At 47.6% G+C, this 25,032-nt stretch overlaps 1 protein-coding gene across 1 annotated transcript in view; it reads left to right on the top strand.

Moving 5' to 3' along the window:
- LOC142310252 (corticotropin-releasing factor receptor 1) overlaps positions 1–12,083 on the top strand; it is a 354,952-nt gene extending 342,869 nt beyond the window's left edge. The window contains exons 10-13 of the mRNA XM_075347744.1: positions 5,271–5,356; positions 5,440–5,575; positions 6,684–6,725; positions 10,828–12,083. Of these exons, the coding sequence (XP_075203859.1) occupies positions 5,271–5,356; positions 5,440–5,575; positions 6,684–6,725; positions 10,828–10,968 (405 nt within the window). The 3' untranslated portion in view covers positions 10,969–12,083. The remainder of the gene's footprint in view (positions 1–5,270; positions 5,357–5,439; positions 5,576–6,683; positions 6,726–10,827) is intronic.
- The last annotated feature ends 12,949 nt before the right edge of the window (positions 12,084–25,032 follow it).

The following is a 25,032-nucleotide window of genomic DNA, read 5'->3' on the forward strand; positions in this document are numbered from 1 at the left end:
TTAAAAAAGGCTCTGTGGGGATACTGTTAAAAAAAACAAAAAAGCAAGCTCTGTGGAGATACTCTGAAAAAAGGTTCTGTGGGGATACCCTTACAAAAGGCTCTATGGGGTCACTGTCAACCTGGCTCTGTGGGGGTACTCTTCAAAAAGACAATCTGTGGACACGCTTAAAGAATGCACTGTGGGGGTATTCTTAAAAAAGTAGGGGCCACTCTTTCCCAGGTTAAAAACAAAAAGCCTCTTTTCAGAGTACCCCACAGAGCCTGGTGCAGGTACCCCCACAGAGCTTGTTTTCAGAGTAGCACCACAGAGTCTGTTTTAAGAGCAATCCCACAGAGTCTATTTCATAGCACCCCCACAGTGGCTTTTTCAAAGTACCCCCATAGAGCTTGCTTTCAGCGTACCCCCACAGAGCCTGTTTTTAGAGCACCACCACAGATCCTGATTTCAGAGAACCCTCACAGAACCTGGTGCAGAGTAACCCAACAGAGCCTGTTTGTAGAGTGCCCCCACAGAGCTGATTTGCAGAGTATGCAGAGAGAGAAGTAGCCTAACACTGTCACTTACTCGACCCATGTCCTGTGCTTACGCTAGTTAAAGCACAATGGCAGAACGACCCGTTATCCGTCTGTTATTCAGGCTGGGTCAAATTGTGGGCCGGCTAATCACAGCCATGCCAATATTCAACATGGTTATGTTGGGTATGCTGCAGCCTTTTAACAAAATTGGTTCCGCATACGAACTGCGAAATCGAACACGGACGTCCATGAGTGAATACGTGCTGCGGGGTTGTTCAACGACCACCGAGTTGCTCGGATTTTTACAAGGGCTGATTAATGGGTTGCCACTTTGCTGATTCCCCTCTACATGTACACCGTGCCAGCTTTACTTCTACCACTGTCCCGTGATTGGAAAATGTGTTAATACAAGTGCATGTGTGACGCTCCTGAACTAGTCAGGGTGTCACAAGGTACTGCACTCTTTATCTTTTGGTGCAGGATTCAACCCCCCATGGTCCTGGGATCCTAACATTTGGTATTGCTCCATCAGCATGCAAATCCTAGTCACACCTCACACCACACCCTGTCAGGCACACCAGTGAGTGGTCTAGCTGGAACAGGGCCACCCGCCTAGGGGTCAGACAGACTAGTGGGAGGGACAGAGTTAGTTCAGTAGTAGCTCCCAAAGAGTGATGAGCTGTGAGTGGCAGCTCCATGGAGTTGAGTAGTAGCCCTTAGAGAGTGAGGAGCTAGGGGGACTTGGAGCTCCCTGGGAGAAGTTGGCTAGGTCGCAGACGGTGGTCTGGGACCGAAGGAGTCGGAGACCCGGTCGCAGGGTATTGGAGAAAGGTGCCAGGCTTAGTTTTTGGGGAACGGTCGGCACCGGAGTACCTAGTAACCAAACCAGTAGCGAGCACGGCGGGGTACTGTGTGACGCCCTGGCCTATCAGGTCGTCACAGGACATTGTGCAATCTGCCCTTCTGTATGATGTCCATCTCCTCCTTGGTTATGGGTCCCTGGCCTTTGGTGTTGCTAAGAACAAGCCAATCAAAAATCCTAGAAACACTCTGCACCACACCCACCAGACACACCAACGGGTAGCCTGAAGGGAATAGGGCCGCCCACTTGGTGGGTTGGTTTGGGAGGGTCAGGAGTGTTAGGAGCAGTTCAGTTGTGAGGTGACTCTCGTGAAGAGAGGTCACAAGTCAGTTGGAGGAAGGTTAGGAGTTGGGCTCCTCAGTTACTAGGTGGCAGACGTTGGTCTGGGCCTGGTAGGAGCTGGAACCCCGGTCTCAGGGGATAGTGTTAAGGGGCACAGAATTCCAAGAAGGTCAGCCGGTGGCCTTGAGCCATCTCCGGGCAGGAGCCAGGGCACGGGGGGGAACGTGGACCCTAGGCCGGGAGGTAGCTTTAAGTGTCCTGGTAATTTACCCGACGAGGGCGAAGACTTCAAGATTCGTCCTCCACCTGCTCCGGAGTACTAGAGCAACGAGGGGGATAGGACTTTCCCAATACATAGTCCAGAAAATCCCAAGCGTGAACCCTGAGAGCAAGCTCACTCCATTAGCCATACGGGTGAGCGGGACCCGACTAGTTCTATACTACAGGGGCCAACTAGTGAAGAAAGTGCCAAGGGAAAGGTCACAGGCTAACAAGCAACACCATAGGGCACGGGATCCAAGCGTGCTCCCTCCCTGCTACAGCAGTGCTCATAATTTCGATTTACAAGTTGTCGGTGTCAGCGTCCCCAACGGCGTTCCCTTCTCACCATCACCAAGCCCCGGGGTATCCCCCCTACCCACGGAGGGGTTAAACACCTGTCTGCGATCCCATTGCCACCGGGAGCTCCCAACAGCAGCGGTGGTACTCCACCTTACCACACACCGTGGGTGGCGTCACGAACTCTAAACGCAAAATCTCCTTTAAATACCCCTTTTATTTCGACTGTCTGCGCGACCCCTCCCGGGTCCGGAGACTCCTCAAGCCACCGTGGATCCGGATCCAAGCAGCAGCCCGGCTGCTGATGCTGGGGCGGTACAACTGGACCCTAGTTCAGGGAGTAGCTTCATGCAACCTGATAATTAACCTGTGGAGGATAGTATCTTTATGAACTTTCCCGAAGAGCTCAGAGATCGAAGGCATCAACACAACGAGGGGGATAGGGCTTTCCAGCTTATGCGGCCCACTGAAACACCCAAGTGTCAGCCATCGAGAGCACAGCTTCACTACTTAACAGTGGGGAGGGGGACCCCAACAGCTTCAAGCATAGGGGTCACAACAAACACTAAAATTCAGTGCATGGAGGCAAGGTACAGATCATCATCAATACCAAAGGGAGCAGACTCCCGAACAAGCTCCCATGAAGTGGCAGCAGCACCCAGAGACTTGGTTTACCTTTGTGTCAGAGTCTGCATTGCGATCGCATCACTACCAACACCGCCTGAGTGAGTTCGCTGTCCTCTCCTGCTTCCAATCTGCACTACACTCCCCTACGCCCTCCACTATCCAGAGTCCCGAGGCCTCCCCTACCCGTGGAGGGAACGTCATCTGGCTGCCCCACTCCATCTCCCCGGGTACTCCCATTGGCAGCGGCGGTACTCCCCTTACCACGAACCACGGGTGGCGTCACAAACTCTTATCCCCTGTAAATACCACACCTTTTCATTTGAAGTAGTAGCAAGCCCCCGGGTCCGGAGACCCTTGAGCCACAGCTCAAGCCGGATCCGGGGTAGTGCAGGAGTACTACTGACAGTGTTCCCACCTGACAGCGGGGACTTAGTGGAATCACAAAGCGGAGGAGGAGGAAGAAGTCACCAATGCAGCTGGAGCACAAGCACCACCTCGGAAGGAAGGGTTGGCCTGCCTGAAATGTGGATATATGTCCTCAGCAAACCACAACATCCAGCACCACCATCTGATCTGGTCCGTATTAAGGGTGCTTTACACTCTGCGACATCGCTAGAGATTGCTAGCGATGTCGAGAGCAATAGCACCTGCCCCGTCATTCTTGCGATATGTAGTGATCGCTGCCATAGCGAGCAATATCGCTACGGCAGCGTCACACGCACATACCTGCTTAGCGACGTCGCTGTTGTTGCCAAACAATCCCACCTTCAAGGGGGTGGTGTGTTCAGCGTCACAGCGACGTCATAGCGGCGTCACTAAGCAGCCACCCAATAGCAGAGAAGGGGTGGAGATGAGTGGGCAGAATATCCCGCCCACCTCCTTCCTTGCCGGTGGACGCAGGTAAGGAGATGTTCATCGTTCCTGCGGTGTCACACATAGCGATGTGTGATGCCGCAGGAACGACGAACAACCAGCGGCATGCACCACCAATGATATTATGAAAAGGAGCGACGTGTCAACGATCAACGATTTTTGACGTTTTTGTGATCATAGATCGTCGCTCCTACGTGTCACACGCTGCGATGTCGCTAATGACGCCGGATGTGCGTCATCAACGACGTGACCCCGACGATATATCGTTAGCGATGTCACAGCGTGTAAAGTACCCTTTAGGAGGAGGCAGGGTTTCAATAACATGGTGGAAGAGTATATGTCCATGTTCTCCGTGATGCGTCTGCCCCATTTAACTTCTGGGTCAGCAAATTGGACACATTGCCTGAGCTTGCCCTTTCCGCCTTGGAGGCCCTGGCTTGCCCTGCAACAAGTGTAGTGTTGAAACGTGTATTAAGCACGGCAGGGCGTATGATCACAGACAGCATCCGCCTATCTAGAGCCAATGTGGGCAAGCTAACATTCTTTAAAATGAACTAGGCGTGCATCATACAGGACTTGTCAGTACGGACTTGTCAGTACCATTGGCAGATTGGAGATGTTTACAAGCCGCACCCAGCCATTGTTATACGCCACTGCAGTTTGTTTGTTCTATTTGCTATTCCTTATGTTTTGGGGCCTCCTCAAATAAAAACAAAAAAACACACAGACACAAACAGTGTTTTCTACCTCCTCTGTCTTTTCCACTTACACCTCCACTTCCTCCTCAACCTCCTCCTCCACCTGGACCTCCACCTCCTGCTTGAAGATTTATTTTTTTTGTTTTATTCTGTTATTTTAAATGGGTTCTGTGAGCTCTGTGGGAGCACTCTGAAAACAGGCTCTATGGTGGCACTCAAAATGTTGGCTCTATGGGGAGATTTTTGACAACAGGCTCTGTGGTGGCACTCTTAAAATGTTGGCTTTATGGGGAGAATTCTGACAATAGACTCTGTAGGGGCACTCTTAAAATGCTGGCTTTGCGGGGGCACGCTTAAAATTTTTATTTTATTAATTTACTTCCTATTTAACCATGATTGCCACGGTGACAGAACAACTTTAAGTAATTTTCCTATCCACATTTGTTTGCAAGGAAACTGTCTTGCTCTTACCCCCATTTTGCTTCCTTTTGCAGCCCCCTAGTCCTTACTACAACCAATTTACAGCACAAAAGCTTGGGTCCCCATTGACATCTATGGATTCGGGGTCAAGTTCGGGTACCCATCCGACACTTTAACTACAATTCGGCCAAACCCGGCGAACCCGAACCTCCACGCGTCTGCTCATCCCTAGTGACTACACATGTTCACCTCTCTCTTCTCACTTCTATAAAAATTCCAAAAATAGGTGATCATGTTTTCTCTGGATGCGCTATAAATGGAGATGGGAATACCTCTCTAAGTCCCAAAAGTTGCAGTGTCATAACTATAAGATACCATAAATGGTGTACAGATATTGGAGGTGTGATAATGGTTACTGTCTTTTTATTGTAGATAAACTTTATATTCTTATTTAACATTGTGCGGATATTGATGACAAAACTTCGCGCTTCCACCACATCTGAGACCATCCAGTACAGGTAATTTCATTCTTCTTTTTTTTCTTACTGTTTTACTCTAGTCTCCCCGAAATTATCTTATGTGTTTTCCACCTGTCCTACAGGAAAGCAGTCAAGGCAACTCTTGTCCTTCTACCACTTTTGGGAATCACCTACATGCTTTTCTTTGTGACTCCAGGAGAGGATGAAGTCTCAAGAATTGTATTTATCTATTTTAATTCTTTCTTGCAGTCATTCCAGGTAAGGAGGAAAGGGTTTTTTTTGTTATTTTTTAATTAAGACATTAGACTAATCTTGGTCGAACCCAATAGATTTATGGGTTTGATCACTGGGGAAGATGTTGACCGTCAACTGCTTTGTTCTCCTGGAGATAAGCCACCGTTGGTTCCTCACTCATAGCGAACACAACAGTGCTCAGCCAAAGGAGCACTCCTGTATATGGGAGAGATGGCCAAGGAGACTGTCGGCCAAGCGATTGACCGAAGCTTCGTTTGACTGACAATCAGCTAATGAGTATAGAGGCCTTTAGGCAAGTCACATCTTGCAGGCTTTTAGCCATTTACCTCCCTACTACATTTGAAAATGAAAATTTAGGTAATTTGTAATCCGACCCTCCAAACAAACTGGAAAGTTAAGCAACTTTCTAATTAGTAATTATTAAAATGTATATTATTTTGTTGCTGCAGAATGTCTTTAAAGTCCTTTTTCTAGCTCAGTGCTCTACAAAAAAAGTTACAAATCCATCAGAGCTCCTGCTCCTTACAGCTCTTTCTCCCTTCCCTTCTCCCAGTATTATAGATATCAGCAGGGAGGTTTGTGCACAGATGTTCACAGTGTGCAGAGGGGATAAAGTATCTACAGTCTCAGAGAGGGCAGTGAGAGCAAGCTGCAGATAAGGAGCAAAACGTATGAAGAGGAAATAGATGCAGGATAGAAGCTTTGTTGATATATGAACTAATAAAACATTCTTCAGCACACGAATACATAAAAACCTCACATCCAACCTATATTAATGGGAGGGATACTTCAACAAGAAAAAGATCTGAAACTTGAATCAGCCTGAAAACGGAGTTATCAGAGGGATCTGAAAATGCAATTGTATTAACTACTGGTAACTACTTAAATTTAATAAATTATTTTTTACATGTCAAAGGTGTCCATAGTTTTTAAGGCCTGGTATTGGAACAAACCCTTAAAAGGGGGTTGTTTGCATATATTGTCCCTTTAATGCCAATACCTTATATAGCACATTGGAGTTGAAAGTGGAAACAAAATTGTAACATAGTATTGTTATTTGTGGACTGTCATTGTTGAGTTTCTAATGTCTCTTATTTCATTTCTTTCACAGGGATTTTTTGTTTCTGTTTTCTACTGCTTCCTAAATAGTGAGGTGGGTATTACTTCCTATCACAACATTTCTGCCTATGTGCCCTTTAATAACTTAAACAGTTAAAGGGTTATTCTCATGTCTCAAATCCTATCCCAATATGTAGTAGGAATAATAATAATAATAATAATAATAATAACAAATACCTCCAATTAGAAAAATAATACAGTGCCTACAAGTAGTATTCAACCCCCTGCAGATTTAGCAGGTTTACACATTCGGAATTAACTTGGCATTGTGACATTTGGACTGTAGATCAGCCTGGAAGTGTGAAATGCACTGCAGCAAAAAAGAATGTTATTTCTTTTTTATTTATTTTTTTTTTTTTAAATTGTGAAAAGTTTATTCAGAGGGTCATTTATTATTCAACCCCTCAAACCACAAGAATTCTGTTTGGTTCCCCTAAAGTATTAAGAAGTATTTCAGGCACAAAGAACAATGAGCTTCACATGTTTGGATTAATTATCTCTTTTTCCAGCCTTTTCTGACTAATTAAGACCCTCCCCAAACTTGTGCACAGCACTCATACTTGGTCAACATGGGAAAGACAAAGGAGCATTCCAAGGCCATCAGAGACAAGATCGTGGAGGGTCACAAGGCTGGCAAGGGGTACAAAACCCTTTCTAAGGAGTTGGGCCTACCTGTCTCCACTGTTGGGAGCATCATACGGAAGTGGAAGGCTTATGGAACTACTGTTAGCCTTCCACGGCCTGGACAGCCTTTGAAAGTTTCCACCCGTGCCGAGGCCAGGCTTGTCCGAAGAATCAAGGCTAACCCAAGGACAACAAAGATGGAGCTCCGGGAAGATCTCATGGCAGTGGGGACATTGGTTTCAGTCAATACCATAAGTAACGTACTCCACCGCAATGGTCTCCGTTCCAGACGAGCCCGTAAGGTACCTTTACTTTCAAAGCGTCATGTCAAGGCTCGTCTACAGTTTGCTCATGATCACTTGGAGGACTCTGAGACAGACTGGTTCAAGGTTCTCTGGTCTGATGAAACCAAGATCGAGATCTTTGGTGCCAACCACACACGTGACGTTTGGAGACTGGATGGCATTGCATACGACCCCAAGAATACCATCCCTACAGTCAAGCATGGTGGTGGCAGCATCATGCTGTGCGGCTGTTTCTCAGCCAAGGGGCCTGGCCATCTGGTCCGCATCCATGGGAAGTTGGATAGCACGGCCTACCTGGAGATTTTGGCCAAGAACCTCCGCTCCTCCATCAAGGATCTTAAGATGGGTCGTCATTTCATCTTCCAACAAGACAACGACCCAAAGCACACAGCCAAGAAAACCAAGGCCTGGTTCAAGAGGGAAAAAATCAAGTTGTTGCAGTGGCCTAGTCAGTCTCCTGACCTTAACCCAATTGAAAACTTGTGGAAGGAGCTCAAGATTAAAGTCCACATGAGACACCCAAAGAACCTAGATAACTTGGAGAAGATCTGCATGGAGGAGTGGGCCAAGATAACTCCAAAGACCTGTGCCGGCCTGATCAGGTCTTATAAAAGACGATTATTAGCTGTAATTGCAAACAAGGGTTATTCCACAAAATATTAAACCTAGGGGTTGAATAATAATTGACCCACACTTTTATGTTGAAAATTTATTAAAATTTAACTGAGCAACATAACTTGTTGGTTTGTAAGATTTATGCATCTGTTAATAAATCCTGCTCTTGTTTGAAGTTTGCAGGCTCTAACTTATTTGCATCTTATCAAACCTGCTAAATCTGCAGGGGGTTGAATACTACTTGTAGGCACTGTATATACCTCCTCATAAGCTATGTTACTTACCTCATGTGCAGGGCATTGCAGTAGGCTAGGTATCCATGGTTATAGCCACTCAGATATGGACAGTTATTACTCAGTTGATTGCAGTCATAAACATGAATACCTAAGATACTGCAATGCCCTGCACATAAGGAAAGAGACATTGCTATATCAGGACAATTATACTTCATTTCTAATTGGAGGTATTTGCTAATATTATTATTACAGCTACTAAATATTGAGATAGGATCTTGGAAATGGGAAAATCCCTTTAACTCTTTTTAGAAACTTTACCTTTTTTAAGAAGCTCCTCTCTGTTTAAACAAATCATTATAATGTATTTATTAATACATTAATTTATTGTCTTTTTATGCAAGAATCATGGCCAAAGCTAGCCATAATGTGTCCATTTGTAGCATCTGTGTTTGACTGCAAGCCCCAGATTCTCTACAGTACTACTAAACCAAACTAAAGTGACCATAAATTACTATCATAATAGCTTTCTGACTGGTACCTCAGGGGGAGATTTCTGTTAAAACAGTGTTTGTATCATTTTGCCTGTAAGATCAGTATCCTTCATGATATACATTATGTAGGGTACCTACCTGTTACGGGGTTGACAGCTTAGGAAGGAAGGTGTGAACAATCCTAAGCACAACCCAGGGTCCACCGTGCTATGGATGGAATATAGCTGCTAAGAGCCCAGAGAGCTGGATGGACAACAGCAAATTAAAGTAAAGCTGGGTATTAAAGAGAGCACCAGGTTCTGTGTAAAGCCTGCTTTACACCTTACAATTAAGCATACGATATCATATGCGATGTGACACGCCCCCATCGTATGTGCGGCACATTAAATTTGTTGACTGTGTCGCACAAACGATTAATTGCCGTCACACGTACTTACCCTTCCATATGACCTCGATGTGGGCGGTGAACATCCACTTCCAGGAGTGGGAGGGACATTCGGCGTCACAGCGACGTCACACACCAGCCGGCCAATAGAAGCGGAGGGACGTAAACATCCCACCCACCTCCTTCCTTCCGCATAGCTGGCGGGAGCTGCGGGACGCAGGTAAGCTGCAGTTCATCGTTCCCGGGGTGTCACACACTGCGCTGTGTGCTGCCTTGGGAACATTGAACAACCCGACGTTCAATTTTTAGGTTTTGAACGACGTGTATGCGATCAACGTTTATTCGTTCAATCGCACGTAGGTTTCACACACTACAATATCACTAACGATGCCGGATGTGCGTCACTTACCACGTGACCCCGCCAACACATCGTTAGATATATTGTAGCGTGTAAAGCCCGCTTTCTTTAATTTAAGACTTAAAAGCAATAAAAGAAAAGTGATGCAAATTCAAGCGACCTGCTTATATGTGGTGCCCAGCAAGCTTAACCAGCGTACACACCGGAACTAAAGACACAATTCAATAGACCCGCCTGTATGCAGTGCGCAGCATGCTTAATCAGCGCACACACCAGTACTAAAGATGCAATTCAAGCGACCTGCCTGACACCCTTAAACCATAAGGCTGAAAAAGACTGAGCGCTGTCCGGCGTCTATATATAACTTAAGGAACGCCCCCAAACAAACTCACGCCTAGTCAGCGTGGGTGTCGTCCACCGGCCAATCTAGGGATGCGTGTCATCAGAGCAGCTGATGTCCCACGGCCAATCCGAAGGTACCACATCACGCACATGCTCAGTGGCCTGTTTTCTGCAGTTAGAATCTGGAACAGCAGATTCAGCCCACAGAACGTCACTGGATTAAGCCAGCCATTGAGACCGGTGCCTAGGTGGAGTAGTGGCCGCAGAGGGAACCTTGGGTAAGGCAGACACAGAGAGCATCCGCCTATAACACCTATAGTTATTGAATTTGTGAGCCCTGTTTAATAAGGTTTAGTGGGATTATACAAAATTGGTCCTAAGGTAAAGAAAAATAATGATTATTAACCCTTGAATACCCTGTTCCTAAACGCTGCCGCTTTGATAGTTCTTGCCAATACTGGAAGTGATAACAAATAAATATGAGCTCACACCTGGTCAATGCCCAAGCCTGCCTGTGAAGCTCAGAAACACCAGAGAAACTATCTAGAGGCGTGTCAGAATCGGTAATGTGAACAGCGTCATATGCCAGCCTGACAACCGGCGCGTTTACTGCAAAAACTCTGTGTGACAAAACCACCATAATGGTAGCTCTGGAGTAGCAGGGCATTTACAGTTGGTAAATCCTCAGTTTCAGGTCTTTGAACTAGTCTTTTCTTACAGGTATTCGCATTGTATATTTGTGTCACTAAATATAGTACACTTTTGTGTTTCGTTCTCTAGGTCCGTTCTGCAGTCAGAAAGCGTTGGCATCGCTGGCAAGACAAACACTCAATCCGCGCCCGAGTAGCCAGAGCAATGTCTATTCCCACATCACCCACACGGGTCAGCTTCCACAGTATCAAACAATCTTCTGCAATCTGACCAACAAATTGAAGAACACTGCAATTAGCCCCTCTGGAGTTTCTAGAACAGGAAGGTGGAGAGGGTAGAGTGAGCCTTCTGCATGGTCAATATAATGAACAGAAACCAAAAGGCCACATTCCATGTGTCCAATGAGTTGTACCTTGACAATCAAAAGAGGGTGGATGGAGCAAAGAAGACCTTAACCCTTTAGTGCAATATTGGTACTGCTAGGTAGGAGAAAAGTAAGACTACTCAAGCAGAATAACCAATAGACTGAACATTACACACAGCACAATCCATAAAATTTCTGATATATCACCAGCCACAACCAAATGATTGCTGAAAAAACTGCATCCAGGCTGTATAGCCAATTCTCCGTGCCTCGCAGTGGAAAAAGACTAGCATCAGGCTTAGCCATTGCACGAATGATAACTTAGATGCTTTTTTGTCCTATAATATACTAAATTGCTACAATGTATGAGCACAAAATATAATCTGATAGTGTGCTGAGCAGAAAAGGAATGTATCTAAATTCAGATTGTACGAAGTGCCATATGATTGTGTAAAATGGGGACCAAATCCATAAATGGAAATCATGGGACAAGCTTCCATTGGAGTTTGATGCGGGTGAATGGGTATGACAATGCAGTGCTGCTTTGGACAGATATTAAAACAATGATTTAGTGTAAAAATCTATTATTCCAAATTCTATTCCATTTATTGTATTCTTTACAATGTGAGAATAACTTGCAAGTGACAAACGTATCCGTACCTGTCTAAGTGTAAGCTTCATGGTACCAGTATACAGGAAAACTACAGGACGGAAACTGTGAACAGCTTTGTTTGTATGTAAAGCCCTTCAATCAGAATAATGGAAAAGCGATATATATAGAGTATTTTCTGCAGCTTTGTACAAAGAGATTCTATAACTGAATGTTCCAATGTCGGACCTATATCATGCCTGACTGGGTCAGAGGAAAAAGTGCCGCTGTGGACTGGATCTGCAACTCGAGACGTTATGTATTATAAGTATTTTTTAATGCACAAATATAGTGTTATAGTGTTGCACTACAATCAGAAAATGTCTTTATATGAAGTCCTCACAGTATACAAATAAATCCTTAAAATTGTAATGACCGTTGTCAAGTTATGTGGCAGATGTTCACACATGGAGCTCCTTCTCTAACAAGAAGTGTCATTCAGAAGTGATCTTATGGAGCGCCAGGCTACGATAACATATACTGTAGATATAAAAATATTTCCCAGAGTTGTCTGATGTGCTTCATTTTAGTGGATGCATACATAACAAAAAATTACCAGTAGTATCAGTTCCGTAGGTGCAGTATATTTTAGGTTGGTCCTTTGGGTACTGGTGTGCTTCGTGGAGGCTGCCAACTGGCATGCGCATTACATGCTGGGCAGTGCTTCTTAACAGAAAAATATGAAAAGACATACCTCTCAACTAGAGATGATGTGAACGAGTGTCAAAGGATGCAGTTTGAGACAAATTTTCAGAAAATTGAAGCTTTACGCAGTCGAAAATTTTGAGATTTGATTCACAGTTCGCAAAAAAATAGACTTCCCCATAACCATTTCCCACACTGCTGAAGTATCAGAAAGCAGACAAAACAAATCATTTTCCATTACCCCGCAAGCTTCCTCATAATTCTTTTCAGCTATGACTTCTAGTGGGTTATCATACCTTGTACAATTGTGGTCAGTACCTTGGCCAACCCACAAATCATGGGTTTCCAATGAAGCATATTTTGTACATTTTTCATCGCCTGAGTCACTGGATAAGTCTCTCTCCAGTAGAGTGTAAGCCCTTATAATCAACAGGGTCTTCTTTCTCCTATAGAGTGTAAGTTATTATGATCAACAGGATCCTCTCCCTCTCTCTGTTACCTGTAGAGTGGAAGCTCTTATGGTCAGTGGGGTCCTCTCTATCTTGTAGAGTATAACCTCTTATGGTCAGAAGGGTCCTTTCTCTTATGTAAAGTGTAAACTCTTATGATCAGGTTCATTTGAGTCACTGGCTGCTGTTTGATCTGAGTTATCAGTATGTACTGATGGCATTGCGCAGTGCACACCTGATTTTGTCTTCAACTTGTTTGTGCAAAGCAGCGATGGCCTGCCTGGAAAAGTAGTGGTGGCTGGGAACCACGCACTGTAGGACAGTCACTGCCATATGTTTTTTAAAAGTGTGAATGGCAGCATTTCAAAGGCCAAAAATTTGGAAATGTTGCCATTCAGGACCAGGGCATGTGGGTGAGTAGTGGGGTACTTTCTCTTTCTCTCTAGTGTTTGGGGGATGGACAGCTGAACGCTATCATGGGACAGTGTGTAAGATGCTCAATGACACTGCTGGTGGTGCCGTTACATCCACTATCTACACGGAGCCAGGTGGCCCTGCTGCTTGGGAGGGGAAGGAAGACACCAAGACCACACCAGAAAAGGGAGCAGGAGCAGTCTCAGATCTTTAATAGGTTTCAGGTTTGTACTTTTGTGTATATATATATATATATATATAATGCATATGGCTGATGATTCAATCTGGGGCTTGTCATTTTGATAACCCAAAAACACGGTGCATACAGGGTTTTTTTTAGGCTGTCAAAATTGCGACTGTGCTGCATAGCAGAGCCGAACAGCAGTTAATGTTTGGTTTGTGAGGACAGTTTGCAGAAGTGGAATTTTGCCAAGACTGGCGGTGGTACTATGGAAGGTTTGAGGGGTGAAGGCGGAGCTGCTGTGGAGCCTGGGCAGAGTCTCAAGGGGCCTAAAAATGTTGCCAGTATGGGGCCCTGAAATTCCTGGTGGCAGCGCGCGCTGCCTCCCCACCGAAGAGGAGAATCAAACAAGTCTGAGGGCCACACAGAAGGGAAGAGAAGTGTTGTCCTCAATCATGAAAAGTAAAAGCCCCCCAGTATGTGTGTGTGTATGTCTGTGTGTATAGGATTGTGGATGTCTATTTATGTATATGTATGTTTATATGTTTGTGATTGTCTTCAAATATGTGAATAAATCTGTGTATGTGTCTGTACGCCGTGTGGGTGTATGTGTATGTACTGTATGTTTGCATGTCCGTGTTTGTGGGGTTCTATGTATGTGTGTATGATGCGTGTATGTAAGGGTACGTGACCATGATCAGGGTTCACAGCATTTTGGATGCAGAGTGTTTTTGCTGCAAGCACAGTGGATGGATTTCTAAAAATCCCATGCCTACTGTGCGTGTAAAGCCCGCAGCGAAAAGTGACCTGTGGCGTGGATCCCCAAGCCGCATCATGGCAATTTATTGCTGCGGAGACACGAGTGTTCTCCACAGGGAGAACAGAGAAAAAGACCGCAGCGGACTGAACCCTGACTGTGGGAACAGGCAGCTGCAGTCCCTTCAGAGAGCACTCGCGACCCCGCAGGAGAGGACACGCTGCCTCCAGGACGCAGCATGTCTGGACCGTGGGCACATATCCTTATAGTGTTGTGGTGTATGTGTAAAACATTTGTATCTTATATCTTATCTTTAAAGGTGAGTGCCCACCATGAGGCTTCCTCACGGTCTGGGTGCAGCGTACTTTCTCTAGTGGAGACGCGCTGTCTGTGTCCACCATCAGGGTGACTGACACAGTGGATTTTCGCTGTATTCTCCAACTCAGAGTACTAGCATCTCTTAGCATAAATTCACAAGCCGCAGCTCAGAAACTCACACAGGTCAATTTATGGAGAGTCTGAAAGAAGCCCAGGGGGGCAGAGATTTCTATAAATCCATCCACTGTGCCTGTACTGTACAACACAGCATTTTGGACGCAGCGAAAACACTCTGTGTCCAAAACGCTGCTGACACTGATCGTGGGAACGGGCCCATCCACATATGTGTTAGGGACTTTCATTTGTCTTTCTGTGTTTATGAAAAGACAAGTGAAATTAACCCCTTCCTGCACTGTGACATAACTATGTCATCTTAAGGACTCCTTCACATATCCATGTTTCTGGTACGTGTTATATGCGTTTTTTTACCACATATACTCATTATATCCTATGGTGCTACTCGCATGTCCATGTATTTACACAGACAGTGTGTCCATGTGATCCACATAGCGATATCTGTTTTTTTCCTGAAGCACAGATGACCATGGTCAATAGAAGTCTATGGGCCGGGAAAAATACATACAGCACACGGATGGCATCAGTGTATAGTCCATGTGCCATTAGTTTACTATACGTATTTAACATTGAAAATATAGGCGAAGCAACAAGTAGTTAGCTGGGTTATGGTACTGTATCTATGTAGTAAGCATGTTTTTTCTCCCACATCTATATAGTAAGTTGAGTTATGGTACCATGTTGAAGTAGTAAGCTTCGTTCTGGTACTATGTGTATGCAGTAAGATTTTTCTGTTACCATATGTATGTAGGAGGCTTGGTTCTGTTGCTGTTTCTATGTAGAAGACTGAGTAAGTACGATTGTGTTCCTGTATTGATACACTAAGCTCGGTCCTGTTCCCATATCTCTGTAGTAATCTCGGTTCTGTTCCTATATTGCTATAGTAAGCTTGGTTCTGCTCCCATATTTCTGTAGTAAGTTCGGTTCTGCTCCCATATCTCTGTAGTAAGCTTGGTTCTGCTCCCTTATTTCTGAAGTAAGCTTGGTTCTGCTCCCATATCTCTGTAGTAAGCTTAGTTCTGCTTCCTTATCTCTGTAGTAAGCTTGGTTCTGCTCCCTTATTTCTGCAGTATGCTTGGTTCTTCTACCATATCTCTGTAGTAAGCTTCGTTCTGCTCCCATATCTCTGTAGTAAGCTCGGTTCTGCTCCCATATCTCTGTGGTAAGCTTCGTTCTGCTCCCATATCTCTGTAGTAAGCTCGGTTCTGCTGCCATATCTGTAGTAAGCTCTGTTCTGCTCCCATATCTCTGTAGTAAGCTTGGTTCTGCTGCCATATCTCTGTAGTAAGCTCTGTTCTGCTCCCATATCTCTGTAGTAACCTCTGTTCTGCTCCCATACCTCTGTTCTGCTCCGATAAGCTCGCTTCAGTTCCCGTATCTACTGTATGTAGTCATCTTGGTTCTCTTGCAGTATCTATGTACGCAGTAAGCACGGTTCTGTTCCCATATATTTATGTAGCAGCCTGTTCATAAAGCCTGTTACCACTGCTGCTTTAAAGCAGTGGCCAGAGATGAACAGACGAAAGGTTGGCTGCCGCAACTTGAGGGCCACTGCTTTGTGATTGCCCCCCAGGCTAAATTCTGCCAGCCAGCCCCTGCCCGGGATGATGGAGTGGGGCAGCCAGATGACATTACCCTCCACGGGTAGGGTAGGCCCTGGGACTCTGGATGGTGGGATGGATTGCAGGGAAGCACAGGCTCGTTAGGGCAAGGGGTGATCAGGTACTCACTCAGAAGGAATGAAGACGCTGACAACGTAGTAAACCAAGTCTCTGGGTTCCGCTGCCCTCTTGGGGGAGCTCATCCGGGTTCCGTCCCCTGCAGCACTGCCTGATGGTCCGGAGCCTGCCTCCGTGCACAGATTTTAGTAGTCCAAGTGGCCCAGAAGCTTGAAGCTGTCCGGGCCCCGCTCCCCACTTTTTGGTGTGAAGGAGCTGTGCTCTCAGGAGCTCATGCTTGGGATTTCAGTGGGTTGCTTTGGTTGGAAAGCCCTATCACCCTCGTTGCACTAGTGCCCCCGATCTCTGAGCTTCGTGGGGACAGTGCATAAAGGCCCTATCCTCCGCAGGTTAATTGCCGGGTTGCTTGAAGCCTTTCCCTGACCTAGGGTCCAGTACCCCGACGTGCTTTTGGTCCAAATCGGCTATTGTACTGCTGCTGACCGTCCTCCTACACTAAGCCAGGCACCCAGTCCAAATATCGCACGACCGGGTCTCTGACTCCTCCGGGTCCAGACCACCGTCTGCAACCCAATCTTCTTCTCCCCAGGAGCCACACGCTCCCTCCTAGCTCCTCACTGCTCGAGGGCTACCACTGTTCTAACTTGTCACCTCCCAACTCCCTCCCTGACCCCTAGGTGGGTGGCCCTATTCCAGCTTAGCAGCCCACTGGTGTGCCTGACAGGGTGTGGTGCGAGGTGTGATTGGGATTTTTGGATGCTGACGGAGGCAGTGCTGCAAGTTGGCAACCCAGAACCAAGAGGGGTTGAGTCCTGAACTGGGAGATAAAGAGCGTGCAGTACCCTGTGACATCCTGACTAGTCCAGGGGCGTCACATTCCCCCTTGCTTAAACGTAGCTCGTCCCCGAGCTACAGGACAACCATAGGTTTATTTTGTTAACTGGAAAAGAGAAAAATAACAAGTTTAATTGACAATTTCACTTCCCTCACAGGGGAGGCACATTACTTAAACGTTACATTGTAAAAAAACTCGTAGAGTTCATTTTTATTAAGAGAACCCTGGGAACGCTACCGGTTGTGGCGGTAGCCGGTGGCTCAGCCTACTCCACTGCAGCCCCTTCCTGCGACAGTCCATTCCCATTGTCCTTCTCCCTTCAACCCGCCACCCAAACAACCTGAAGCCCGCCGCTTCCTACTTGGTTCCGTGACAGGGTTGAAGTCCTGGAAGCTCAAAAGATGACTCTATAACAATCCTGAGTAACCTGGCAGCCGTTACCCTGTTGTGCCACCCTCCACCAAGAGGCCCTGGTGCCGCCTACCAGCGCCGCACTGTCCCAAATCCTGATGGTCCTTTTCCTGTAACAAAGCGTGGAAAAAGTTTCAACAAGGATGACAGTCTATTTGCAGCATAAACTTCTCTTGTCACCTTCCACCAGAGACCCTTCAGCCGATCCCCAACAACCTTCTCCATTTAAACTGAACACCGGAGAACGTTCAACAAAGGTGACAGGTCCAAACAGTAATTTTCTAACTTTCAATAAAACTGGTGGGTAGCCATCCTGGTTTAGCTACCGCTACTGCATACGGATTCCTGCGGCCCCGGCAACTACCAGGCAGCCGCGTAGTGGTAGAACAGCATCTTAACAGGCTTCAACTCTGCTGTGGTGAATGAAGAAACCGGCTGTTCCGCAGCCGAGATTGCAGAGTCCGGGTGCTCCGTAACGGGGTACGGGCCCGGTGATGCAGCCGGGTCTGGTCGGGCCGGTGATGGGACAAGCGCCGTTGTGGCCTGGTCAGATGGCAAGGTCAGGGGCTCTGCAGCCTGCTCCTCGTAGACGAGGACTGTAGGTTCCACTGCCGGTGTTGGGGGTAGCGGCATGGCGTCCGCCAAGGGCGAGGGTGACGGTGGCTGGATGCTTGCAACGGGCGGGGGCAGACCGGATCCCGCGGCCGGATAGGCCGGATCAACCAGGACTGGGTAGCTGCTTACCCGCTCCTATTGTGGGACCTCTAACTCATGGGCCAGCACCGCCACAGCCAGACTCCTCATCTCTTTCTTCCAATGGTCCAGGATGTAGAGGAACTGCGTCCGCATCATCCTGCAGAGCTGCTTGGTTTCTTGCTCTATCCAGGTCGTGGTCCCAGGAGCAGCGCGTTCTGGTGACCAGTCTCGTGCTGCCGCTATCTTGCCTCTGCGGTGTCCAGGAACTTCATGACAGAGTCCTGGCTACCCCACTCCACCTCCGCTGCTACATCCCGTCATGCCCCCTTGATTTTCGCCAGCCACTCACTTTCGCGCTGAGGAACCCTGGGAACTTCCGGTTCCGGCCACACTCTCAGGACGAAGGGCGGGGCTTCAGCTTCACTCGCTTTTGGTCTGAAAGATGGCGTTTTGGCACCAAAGATGGCGGAAAATGGCGGGAACGGGATTTTAACACCGCAGCTTGGACTTTCAAGGGGCACGTTACCCAGGTTAGTGGGTCCTGTCCGAATCCTGTTCGTGACGCCAGAAATTTTAGAGGTGTACCTCCCCAGCAGCAGTCGAACTGCTCGGATCCGGGTGTCGCTACTCGTGGCTCGAGGGTCTCTGGACCCGGGGGCTCAGGGTCACTCTAAAATGTGATGGGGGATTATTTACAGAGGATTAGATAGTTCATGACGCCACCCGTGCCGCTGCCGTTGGGAGTTCCCGGGGTGATGGAACGGGGGCAGCCAGATGACGTTACCCTCCACGTGTAGGGAAGGCCCCGGGACTCTTGATGGTAGGATGGATTGCAGGGGCACGCAGTCTCGCTGGGAGCAGGGGGATGATCAGATCAGGTACTCACTCAGAAGGAAAGCAGACACTGACAACGTAGTAAATCAAGTCTCTGGGTGCTGCTGCCCTCTTGAAGGAGCTCGTCCGGGTCTCTGTCCCCTGCAGTACTGCCTGATGGTCCGGAGCCTGCCTCTGTGCACAGGTTTTAGTTGTGTCCAAGTGGCCCGTAAGCTTGAAGCTGTCTGGGCCCCGATCCCCACTTTTTGGTGTGAGGGAGCTGTGCTCTCAGGAGCTCACGCTTGGGATTTCAGTGGGCTGCTTTGGTTGGAAAGCCCTATCCTCCTCGTTGCGCTAATGTCCCCGATCTCTGAGCTTCATGGGGACAGTGCATAAAGGCCCTATCCTGCGCAGGTTAATTGCCGGGTTGCTTGAAGCCTCTCCCCGAACTAGGGTCCAGTACCCCGACGTGCTTTCAGTCCCAGACCGGCTATTGTACTTGAGCTACCAACCGTCCTCCAAGACTAAAGGCTGCTGCTTTACACGCAGCGACATCGCTAGCAATGGCGCTCATGAAAGCACCCACCCCCGTCGTTTGTGCGTCACAGGCAAATCGCTGCCCGTGGCGGACAAAATTGCTAGTACCCGTCACACATACTTACCTTCCTAGCGACATCGCTGTTGCTGGCGAACAGCCTCTTTTCTAATGGGGCGGTTCGTACGGCGTCACAGCGACATCACACGGCAGGCGGCCAATAGAAGCAGAGGGACGGAGAGCAGCCACATGAAAGTCACGCCCACCTCGTTGCCAGAGGACGCAGGTACGGTGTTGTTCGTCATTCCTAGGGTGTCACACATAGCGATGTGTGCTGCCTCAGGAACGACGAACAACCTGCGTCCAGCACCAGCAACGATTTTTGGGAAATGAATGACGTGTCAACGATCAACGATTAGGTGAGTATTTTTAATCGTTAACACTCGCTCATAGGTTTCACACGCAACGACATCGCTAATGATGTCGGATGTGCATGTTGCGGGCGGGGGATGGATCATAACCGTGGGGCCGCTCGAGGCACTCGGATCCAGGCAGGGGCTGTGGCTCGAGTGGCAGCCGGATCCGGGGCTCGCACAGCCGTCCGTCGCCCACGAGTGAAAAGGGGATATTTACAGGGGAGATTGTCTGTGACGCCACCCGTGGGTTGCGGTGATGGATGGTGACACCGCCGCTGCCTAGATATGGGGGTGCACGGGGCTGATGGAGCAGGGCAGCAAGGTGGGATCCCCTCCACGGGTAGGGGAGGTGTAGTCCCGGGGCCCAGGGTAATGTGAGAGGTTGCAGGGAGCAGTCTTTAGGATGCAGGAAGTAGAGCACTTACAGTTATTAGTCGTGGTGCTGGATGAGGCTGTATTGATGTTGAAGGTCAGTAAACACAGATGGAAGAAATACTCAGAGTCCAGTACTTAACCAGAAATTGCCGGTGTCCGTAGGCCTTTGGTACGGGTGTGTTTGGATCCCACACCCGGTAGAATTAGCAGGGCCCTCTCTCTCCTGCGCTCCAGCTGACAGTTACCTTTTCCTCCTCGGTTTCGGACGGGGGAAGTCCTTTCTCTGCACAAGTCCGGGTTCCTGTGCACACTAACGGCGGGCCACTACCCTGCCCCGGTCCACCACGGGTTCCCCTGAGCCTACTCTCCACTTCAGCTCCTAGAACTCGGCTTTCGCTTTTCTTCACTTCCCCAGCAGCCCAGGAGCTACAACCCCTGTCTGCTCTCCTCTCACTCCCTTCTCCGACTGACTCTCAACTCCTCCCCTCCTGCTCTTTTCAGTTGCTACACTGGGGGGAGGGTGCAGCTGCCTCACTGCACCGATGTGGGATCAGGTGGTACCAAGGAGGATTAACTCTTTTTGTGACTACCTGGTGTGCCAGGTCATCACATGCATCATGAATTCCGTGACCCCAGCGATATCTCATTAGCGATATTGTTGAGTGTAAAGCCCCCTTAAGTCCAGGTACCCAGTCCCAATATCCCGCGACCAGGTCCCCGACTCCTCCGGGTCCAGACCACCGTCCGCAACCCAATCTTCTCCTCCCCGGGAGCCACACGCTCCCTCCTAGCTCCTCACTGCTCGAGGGCTACCACTGAACTGATTTGTCTCCTCCCACCTCCCTGCCTGACCCCTAGGTGGGCGGCCCTATTCCAGCGTAGCAGCCCACTAGTGTTCCTGACAGGGTGTGGTGCGAGGTGTGATTGGGATTTTTGGATGCTGATGGAGGCAGTGCTGCAAGTTTGGAACCCGGAACCAAGAGGGGTTGAGTCCTGCACTGGCAGATAAAGAGCGCGCAGTACTCTGTGACGCCCTGACTAGTCCAGGGGCGTCACACAACTCTCTCTCTATCTTCAGCATGGTACACCAGGAGGCAATACAAATCCCTCTCTATGTTTAATATGGTACACCAGAAAGCAACACAAGTTCCTCTCTAGTTTCAGTGTGGTACGGCAGGAGGCAACGCAAGTCCCCCTCTATTTTCAGTATCGTATGCCAAAAATCAACACAAGCCCCTCTCTATGTTCAGTATGGTACACCAGGAGGCAATACAAGTCCCTCTCTATGTTCAGTATGATACGGCAGAAAGCAACACAAGTCCCTCTCTAGATTCAATATGGTACGGCAGGAGACAACGCAAGTCCCTCTCTATTTTCAGTTTTGAACGGCAGGAGGCATCACAAGTTATTCTTTACTTACTTATTTTGTCACATTCATGAACAGGCCTGATGTGACTTAAGTGTCACTAGCCTGAATTATTTTTCTACAGGGCATATAAAATGGGCGTAGAGTCTTCTAACTTTACCCCTCATTCTGTCCCCATTGTATTTAGCAACGGGTGTCACAAGTCACCTTGAAAAGGAAAATGGTGGATCACGCCGGGTCCAATTACTAACTCCCTTTGTTGTAGATATTATCAGGCTTGATCAACCGGAGAATAGTACTCATCTTTTCAAAACTTGCAATAATTCCTCCTATTCTGAGACTCCATAGAGTGTGGAAATGATTGTAACATCAGCTCGGGGATGGATGGAAGTAACATTTCTATGGAGCTAAAATCACAAGGTCAGCACAGAATAGCCTGCAGGGACTCGTGAGTGAAATAGCGTCATTCTGACCAAGCAATCCCCACTCCACATTCACACTGTTATTACACACTTATTATAAAACATAGCACTTATAAAAGATGACAGATATATCATCAAAGGTGAGGAATGTAATTAACAAGATGTTGCTCCGATCAACACCTAAAAACATTGGAGCAAATGAATTTTCTTTCAAAACTTTGTAAACCGCATAATTTTAGCTTGACCTAAATGTATGTAAAAAGCTATTACACTACTAAACTTTATATACTATGTAAACTATATATATATAAAATTGATATTTATGGGGTTAGAGAATTGGATTGGTCCATGAAAGAATCCTCACAGATTTTGATACAATAACAAGCCCATAATGTTCAGAAGACAATCCCATTTTGAGGATGCCTTTTTAATCACAAGTAGGATTTATTTCTTATAGTCTGGTTAACAAACATCCAATTTAATATTATTAATGATATGTCCTCTATATGCATTGATGTAGTGCCAGCTTAGCCAAATTGTGGCCCAGGGCAAAATTTACATTGGGGCCCAACATTGCTTAGTGGCTATGTCTGAGCACCTCTGATTCAGATGATTGCAGCGGCCACTAAGCAATGTGCAGAGCTGCTGTGTTGTGCTCAGTACTTCGCTTCTACGGTGTCTTGCTGCTGTTGGAGTTATTTCAGCTGATTTGGGTGGTGAAAGGTGTCAGACCCGCACCAATTTCACAATCCTAAGAATAGGTCATCAATTCTTAAAGGCGATCTGTCACCCTTTTGAGTTTTTTTAGTTTTCAATATTGGCATACAGGTAAAAGTAACCATACCTGTATGCCTCCTGGATGATGGCTCATTTTACAAAAATCCTCTTTTATATCTTATATCTTCCAGGCTATGGGGTGTGTGGAAGATAACAATAGATTTTAATTGGCATTCACTCGGTCAAGGTGGAGGTGCTAGTAGAGGGGATAATAATCCCACGTGATCAATGTCTCAAAAATCACCGCACTCTCTGGTGCATCGCGTATTCTCGGAATCACCTACTATTTGTTCCACGTGTTTGTTAATAAATTTTGAACACCATTGCAAATTGCACCTGAGAGTGCGGTGATTTTTGAGACATTGTCCAGAAGATAAGCCGGCTTCCGGTCTTCATTATACAGGATTCCTCCTCCCCTTCTCTTTAGTATGCCTCTGATGTCAAGGTCAGAAATCCCACACCTGCGCATTATTCCTGCCGTCTCTACCCTGCACTGTTCCTCCCTTCCATGTGTAGACTTTAATTTTTATGTGAACAGGCGCCGTGGAGTCACTGCGACTTCACAGTGGAGGAGGCACACCTGATGTCACAGGCAGAAGGGGTGGAAGAATTCTGTATAATGAAGACGGGAGGCAGGCTTATCTTTTGGACAGCACATAGCCTTCCAGCCCCATAGCCTGGAAGGTAGAAGATATAAATAATGATTTTTCCCAAACGACCCATCATACAGGAGACATACAGATTTGACTACTTTCAGCTATATGCTACCTGTATGCCCATATTAATAACTAAAAAAAACTCAAAAGGATGACAGATTCCCTTTAGGTCCCAGACAACCCCTGTAAGAAGATTGGGACTTAAAATATCACCAAGGCACCAAAAGAATTACAAATATACCACTGTATAAGCTGTTGTTTCACTATAAGTTAATTTTCTATATAATGGTGAAATGGACAATTTGTAAAGGATCACCTCCATAAAGTAATTAATCTGTGGTGGTAGTGGTTTAACGGGCCTCAAATCGAGTGACAGGTTGCCTACAATACACACATATACACAAACACACATAATCCTTCAGTGCTGGTAACACTTAAGGGTGCTTTACATGCTGCGATATCGCTAACGATTTATCGCCGGAGTAACGGTGTTTGTGAAGCACATCTGGCATCGTTAGCGTCATCGCAGCGTGTAACACGTACGAGCGACCTTCAACGATCGCAAAAGTGGTAAAAATCGTTGGTATTGGAGAGGTCGTTCAAACACCAAATATCATTGTCTGGTGAGTAACGAGGCTGTTTGTCGTTCCTGCGGCAGCACACAGCGTGACACCGCAGCAACCAGAAAACTCACCGTACCTGCGACCCACCGGCAATGAGGAAGGAAGGAGGTGGGCGGGATGTTCGGCCTGCTCATCTCCGCCCCTCTTCTACTATTGGGCGGCCGCTTAGTGATGTCGCTATGACGCCAAATGAAACGCCCCCTTAGAAAGGAGGCGGTTCGCCGGTCACAGCGACGTCGCTAGGCAGGTAAGTCCGCGTGACAGGTGTTAGCGAAGTTGTGCGACACGGGCAGCGATTTGCCCATGATGCACAACCGACGGGGGCGGGTACGCTCGCTAGTGTGACGCACCGGCCGGGCAAGGTAGTCACAGATAGGCCCCTGCAGTACACCTTTCCCTCACAGGTGACATCAGCCGACCTTAAAACCCTAGTCACCCCCCTCAGGGCTAGATGGACACACCAGGGGGCGGAACCAGGTGGTTGGAAGACGCCCACCAAGGAGTCTAGACAGCCCAGGGGCGGGAAAACTGAGAGTCTACAGACAGGTCAGTTTAAGAGTTCAAGGACAGTGGAGGTGAGGCCTGTGTGTCAGGCCTGAAGTAAACTGACAGGTACCAGGGTAGGAGCACTGGTGCCTTTGGCAAGGAGGCAGACGGCGGTCTTCGTCTGCAGGCCCTGAAGACGGCGCGGTGGAACAGCGGTGGACCGGGACAGGGTAGTGGCCCGCCGGTACCAACCCGGGGAACCGACCCGGAAACCGGAGCACACAGGGGGGTACTCAGACCCCGAAGCTAGGTCCAGAAGCGACTGCAACTGG

Source organism: Anomaloglossus baeobatrachus, chromosome 5 (genome assembly GCF_048569485.1).
Source record: "Anomaloglossus baeobatrachus isolate aAnoBae1 chromosome 5, aAnoBae1.hap1, whole genome shotgun sequence".
Taxonomy (NCBI): domain Eukaryota; kingdom Metazoa; phylum Chordata; class Amphibia; order Anura; family Aromobatidae; genus Anomaloglossus; species Anomaloglossus baeobatrachus.